This window comes from Hylobates moloch, unplaced genomic scaffold (assembly GCF_009828535.3).
Source record: "Hylobates moloch isolate HMO894 unplaced genomic scaffold, HMol_V3 SCAFFOLD_3, whole genome shotgun sequence".
Taxonomy (NCBI): Eukaryota; Metazoa; Chordata; class Mammalia; order Primates; family Hylobatidae; genus Hylobates; species Hylobates moloch.
Window position 1 is genome coordinate 81,270,048 of NW_026652278.1, and position 7,011 is coordinate 81,277,058.

At 43.3% G+C, this 7,011-nt stretch overlaps 1 protein-coding gene across 1 annotated transcript; it reads right to left on the minus strand.

The window, feature by feature from the left end:
- Positions 1-3,861: 3,861 nt before the first annotated feature.
- LOC116460742 (methyl-CpG-binding domain protein 1-like) lies at positions 3,862-5,562 on the minus strand. The gene is given in 4 exon segments (XM_058436458.1): positions 3,862-4,073; positions 4,165-4,517; positions 4,520-5,288; positions 5,291-5,562. Coding segments are annotated over 4 exon segments (1,470 nt in total). The 5' UTR covers positions 5,468-5,562; the 3' UTR covers positions 3,862-3,902.
- Positions 5,563-7,011: the final 1,449 nt, after the last annotated feature.

The window sequence follows — 7,011 nt, forward strand, 5'->3', positions numbered from 1 at the left end:
AATGTGCTAATATTTAATAAAACTAATATTATTAATAATTACCTCATAGACCCTCCACTCTTTCCCTTTTTCACAATAAGCAAATCTCCTCTTTTTATAAGGCTCAGATTGGAGGGTTTATGCCATATTTATTTTAATACACTGACTTTGTGAAGATATCGTGAGAGTTCTAGAATTTTTTACATCAACATTTTTCAGATTGATTTATCATGAATGTTATTTCCTGTCCATCTGTTTTTCATTTGTAACTGTTTATGAGGACTTGTTATGTAGCAGACATTTTGCTAGCAACTTTATAAGCAATATCCCATGTAATCCTCAAAATACTCTATGAGGAATTTTTGTTATTTATTCTCATTTACAGGCAAGGGAATCTAAATCTCAGGGAAGTTCATTACCTATTCCAGTGTTACAGAGGAGAAAGGTGATGGAACTGGGATTTTAGTTCCGTCCAGGCAATCCTACATCAGCTCTCACTTTTAATCTCTTCCCAACTTTGTCTCTCTCTGTTTCTTTTCAGCTGATAATGATTTCATATGTATGATTGATCTTGCCTAACTGAGCCAAACTATATTAGCACATTATTAGATTAGAATAACTTAATCCCTTTACTTGGAAAAAAAAACAAATCAATTAAACAACTGCATTGATGAGACAGAGGAACTCTTTTAGGCATAATGTAGTCTAGAAGTTTTTTAAGTGTGATCAACAGACCGACAGCATCCACATCATACACAAATGTATTAGAAGTGCAAATTCTTGGGTACCATTCCAGCACGAATGAATCAGAAACTAAGGAAACAGCAATCTGTCTTTTAACACATCTTTTAAGTGAATTTTAAATTATAAAATCTATTAACGACTGCCATAATCAAGGGGTCAGCAAATTAATGAACATGAGTCAAGCTTAGGCACCTCCTATTTGTTTGCTTTTTAAAATTTTAATATGATATACATACATCATTAAAAAATTTTAAATGTATAATTCTATGGTAGTAATTACATGCAAAATGTATAAACGTCGGAACTATCTATTTCTAAAATTAGCTTATCACTCCAAACAAAAACTATACTCACAAAACAGTAACAACTTTTAACTCTTCCCTCACATCCTAGTAATCACTAACATATTTTCTATCTCTATGAATTTTTCCATTCTAGATATTTCATATGTTTGGAATCATACAATATTTGTCCATTTGAGTCTGGCTTATTTCACTTAGAAAACGTCTTTAAGGTTCATTATGCTGTAGTGTGTATCAAAACATCATTCTTTTTTATGGCTGAATAATAATCCTTTGTATTTATGTACAACATTTTGTTCATCTATTCATTGATTAAAGATTCATCTGTTAGGGTTTTTCTACCTTTTGACTATTGTAAAAAATGCTACTGCAAAAAAAAAAAAAAAACACTGGTGTACAAGTATCTGTTTGAGTCACGCTTGAATTATTTCGGGTATATACCTAGAAGTGGAATTATTCTATGTTTAGCTTTTTAATTAACCTCCAAATTGATTTCCACAGTAAGCACACAATTTGATATTCCCACCACCAATATAAGTGTCTTTAACTTTATCCACATCTTGGCTAACCCTTTTTCCTCCCCCTACTTTCTTTCTCTCTCTCTCTATATATATATATAGTTTAATTTATGTATTTATTTATTTATTTTTATTAGTCATCCTAATAGTTGCGAAGAAGGCCAGGTGTACTGGCTCATACCTGTAATACCAGTACTTTGGAAGGCTGAGGTGGGCTGATCACCTGAGGTCAGAAGTTCGAGACCAGCCTGGCCAACACAATGAAACCCTGTCTCTACTAAAAATCTGAAGAAAAAAAAAAAAAAAATTAGTGGGTGTTGTGGTATGTGCCTGTAGTCCCAGCTACTCAGGAGTCTGAGGCAGGAGAATTGCTTGAACCTGGGAGGAGGAGGCTGCAGTGAGGTGAGATTGTGCCACTGCACTCCAACCTGGTTGACAGAGTGAGACTCTCTCAAAAAAATATCCTTGTGAAGTAGTGTAACAGTATCTCATTGTGATTTTGATTTTGATTTCCTGAATGACTAATGATGTTAACTCTCTTTTTATGTACTTGTTGGCTATTTGTACATTTTCTTTGAAAATGTCTATACCGGTTCTTTGCCCATTTTAAAAATAGGTTCTTTAGTTTAATTAATTCTTAACAATTTATCTTTATATTGCATTTGCTTTTAGGTTCTTGGTCATGAAATCCTTGCTTAAGCCAATGTCTAGAAGGGTTTTTCCAATGTTATCTTCTAGAATTTTTATGGTTTCAGGTCTTAGATTTAAATCTTTAATCCATCTTGAGTTGATTTTTGTATAAGGTGAGAGATGAGCATCCAGTTTCATTCTCCTACATGTGGCTAGCCAATTATCCCAGCATCATTTGTTGAAAAGGGTGTCCTTTCCCCACTTTATGTTTTTGTTTACTTTGTTGAAGATCAGTTGGCTGTAAGTATTTGGATTTATTTCTAGGTTTTCTATTCTGTTCCATTGGTTTATGCGCCTATTTTTGTACCAGAGCTTTTGCACTGCAAAAGGAACAGTCAGCAGAGTAAATAGACAACCCGAAGAGCAGGAAAAAATATTCACACTCTATACATCTGAGAAAGGACTAATATCCAGAATCTACAATGAACTCAAACAAATCAACAAGAAAAAAACAAACAATCCCATCAAAAAGTGGACTAAGGACATGAATAGACAATTATCAAAAGAAGATACACAAATGGCCAACAAACATATGAAACAATGCTCAACATCACAATGATCAAGGATGGGTGCAAACATATGAAACAATGCTCAACATCACAATGATCAAGGATGGGTGCACCAGAATCTCACAAATCACCACTACAGAACTTACTCATGTAACCAAACACCACCTGTTCCCCAAGAAACTATGGAAATTAAAAAAATAGGTTCTTTGTCTTCTGTTATTGAGTTTTAAAGATTCTTTATATATTTTGGATATTAAATCCTTATGAGATATATGATTTGCAAATTTTTTTTCTGAATTCTATATATTCAGCATTAAATTCCATGATAAATTTGGAAATCCATTCACCATTTGTAATACATATTGATGCATTTAATAAAATTGCATGGGCCGTATCTTTTGCATTTCTGTATCCTAGTATTAAGTACAGTGCCTACCATAGGCCAGGTTCTCAATACTTGAATAAATGACACAAAAATAGCCAGGACCAGCAAGTTTTTTCTGGGTGGGCTTCATAGAATCTCTGCACTTGCTGGAATCACCAGGAAATCCATGGTCTTCAGCTTTGCATTTTCAGCAACATAGTTATATTGAGTTATCCTCAGGTGAGCAGGGAGACCCTTGGGAGCGGATTCATGGTAGGGTGGCTTTGTAATGTGTCACCTTGGTGAGGCTACGTTTCCCAGAACTCTCTTCCAGTAAGATGGGCCACAAGAGACATTTTGCTTGATAACCGGAGGGCAGAAGTGAAGCAGCAGCATATTGTTTTTACAATTGGAAGGTTGGTGCTGGGGCACCAGGCGCTGTTGCAGTTCACACGTTGCCATGTATCTGCTGGATCACCTTGTTGGTGCGGGCAGTAGTCAGGCCTGCAGCCAGGCCTGCAGCTGCTCCACCTTCCCCAGGATCATCCCTTCAGCTTCTCTAATTCCTGGGCCAGATGCATATTTAACTCTGTGAGGAAGGGCACCAGCTTCTTCTGCAGGACACCCACATCATCGAAGCTGGAGGTAGTGAGAGACTGACATGGGTTCCAGGCCATCCTCGTGGGTTCCAGCTCGTGCTCGTGGGCTCCACTGTGTCCTCGGTCTCCCACACTTTACATCCATCTTCCCTTCCCGAGTGCCTGCCCTGCAGACTGGGCAACCAGGCTGCTGTATCTCAGAAGCGGGTTCCACCCAGGCTGATAATCTCCGTGATCACGGGTGTGCCAGCCCCTCCTGCCTCTTCCTCTGGGGCCAATTTGGAGGCAGAGTCATCCTTGTTCTCCTCCTTGTCCTCCTCAGGGTCAGGTGGCTCTTGCTTCACAGATGGCAGGCCTGGGTCTACTGCCTTGCTAGGGCAGCCAGGCACCAATACGGGAGAAGTCAGGACAGCTGTGCCTGGTGTCCACTCGTCCTGGATCCGCCTTCTCTTGCTTCACCTGCAACAGGGCTTCTGTGGAAGCTGCAACAGGGCCCAGCACCTGCACAGGACTGCTTGCACCCTCCCGTAAAAACACAAGGTCAGTGCCAGGCGGGGGCAGCACAAAGCCACCACCTGCTTCCTGCTTCGTTGGAGCCTGGGTATGGTCTGGTTGGGCTGTGCGTGTAGCCAAGGTGGGCTTCAGGGTAGGGCCAAGATGGTGCCGTCGGGCAGAGCTGGGCCTCTTTCGACGACGGTAAGGTGGGGGCGATCCTGCCCCATCCTCAGACTCTGACCAGACACTGGGCAGCAGCCGCTTTAGCTCGTCCTCGTCTACACAGTAATAGATGAACTCGGCAGGTGGCGAGGGGCCAGGGCTCTGGGGTGCGGCTCTGTGGGCTCTGGGGACTGTGATGGGGGTGGTAGAGGCAGTGGCTGGGCTCCGGGGCGCCGCCTGGCAGCCGTCTTGGAGTCACAGCCTCCCTTGCGGTGGGCATGTTTAGCCCGTAGGCAACGTCGCTGGACACATTTCCACTGGCGCCTGAGACCAGGGCGGGGAGGGCGAAGGCAGATGGGGCAACGGCCACAATCCTCTTGGGTCTGACAGCCCCGGCATACTCCACACCCTCGGCTCCTTTCCACAATCCGGAGGCAGCGTCTCCGTTCACACTTGCAGAACAGCCCCGATGCCACATCATGGGGCAGCTGCAGGAGGCAGGTGGAGCAGGCCCCACAGTCTTCTGTTACCTGGCAGGCTGCACACTCCCCACAGCTCACACGCTTAAACATTCTCTGTTCCCGGTTGAAGGCAATTCTCTGTGCTCGACAGTCTTTGCACAATGTTTTGAGCCGCTGCCTTTGGGTGCCATCCCCTGAGAAGCTGATTCCACAGTTATCACAGCATCCAGGAGCAGGGAATGAAGCTGGGGCTGTGTCAGTGTTAGCCTTGGTCTCATCCTTCGGGGCCTCCTTCTTGACCTCACCACTCGGGGGTCCAACCTGACGTTTCCGAGTCTTGGCTAGCCTTGAATGCTTCTTTCGCTTCTTGCTGGCAACTGCCACGGGATGGGCCTTGGGGGCTGGATAGCACAAGATGCCTTGTTTGAAGTCGAAGAGGGTGAGCTCACACGCAGGGCCCAGGTATTGAGATCACACTCAGGGCCCAGGTATCGAGTCAGCTCAACTTTGCTTCGGATCCTGTCTCCTGTGGGGCTCTGGTAACAGGTGTCTGAGCATCCACAGGTGGCCCCTGACTTGCGAAAGACTTCACAGCGCTTCCAGCCAGGGCCCAGGGCCGGGCAGTCCAGCCAGTCCTCAGCCATGGAGGCCACAGGAAGCAGCAGTAGCCAGTTTGGCACCAGGCCGGTATCTTCCGCCACTCTAGGCCCGTGGACCCATGACGAGGGTCCCTCCTGCGCCTCCCCGCCTCGCCCTCCTCCCCTTCCTCCTCCTCCGCGGCCGCCTCCTCTGAAGTGGTAGCTGTCGCCTCTGCGGCTGTTCGTTGCTCCCTGCAAATATTTTTTCCATTTTTTTATTATACTTTAGGTTTTAGGGTACATGTGCACAATGTGCAGGTTTGTTACATATGTATCCATGTGCCTTGTTGTTTTGCTGCACCCATTAACTGCTCATTTAGCATTAGGTATATCTCCTAGTGCTGTCCCTCCCCCCTCCCCCCACCCCACAACAGTCCCTGGAGTGCGATGTTCCCCTTCCTGTGTCCATGAGTTCTCATTGTTCAATTCCCACCTATGAGTGAGAACATGTGGTGTTTGGATTTTTGTCCTTGTGATAGTTTACTGAGAATGATGTTTTCCAGTTTCATCCATGTCCCTACAAAGAACATGAACTCATCATTTTTTATGGCTGCATAGTATTCCATGCTATGTGCCACATTTTCTTAATCCAGTCTATCATTGTTGGACATTTGGGTTGGTTCCAAGTCTTTGCTATTGTGAATAGTGCCGCAATAAACATACGTGTGCATGTGTCTTTATAGCAGCATGATTTATAGTCCTTTGGGTATATACCCAGTAATGGGATGGCTGGGTCAAACGGTATTTCTGGTTCTAGATCCCTGAGGAATCACCACACTGACTTCCACAATGGTTGAAGTAGTTTACAGTCCCACCAACAGTGTAAAAGTGTTCCTATTTCTCCACATCCTCTCCAGCACCTGTTGTTTCCTGACTTTTTAATGATGGCCATTCTAACTGGTGTGAGATGGTATCTCATTGTGGTTTTGATTTGCATTTCTCTGATGGCCAGTGATGATGAGCATTTTTTCATGTGTTTTTTGGCTGCATAAATGTCTTCTTTTGAGAAGTGTCTGTTCAAGTCCTTCACCCACTTTTTGATGGGGTTCTTTGATTTTTTCTTGTAAATTTGTTTGAGTTCATTGTAGATTCTGGATATTAGCCCTTTGTCAGATGAGTAGGTTGCAAAAATTTTCTCCCATTCTGTAGGTTGCCTGTTCACTCTGATGGTAGTTTCTTTTGCTGTGCAGAAGCTCTTTAGTTTAATTAGATCCCATTTGTCAATTTTGGCTTTTGTTGCCATTGCTTTTGGTGTTTTAGACATGAAGTCCTTGCCCACGCCTATGTCCTGAATGGTATTGCCTAGGTTTTCTTCTAGGGTTTTTATGGTTTTAGGTTTAACATGTAAGTCTTTAATCCATCTTGAATTAATTTTTGTATAAGGTGTAAGGAAGGGATCCAGTTTCAGCTTTCTCCATATGGCTAGCCAGTTTTCCCAGCACCATTTATTAAATAGGGAATCCTTTCCCCATTGCTTGTTTTTGTCAGATTTGTCAAAGATCAGATAGTTGTAGATATGCGGCATCATTTCTGAGGGCTCTTTTCTGTTC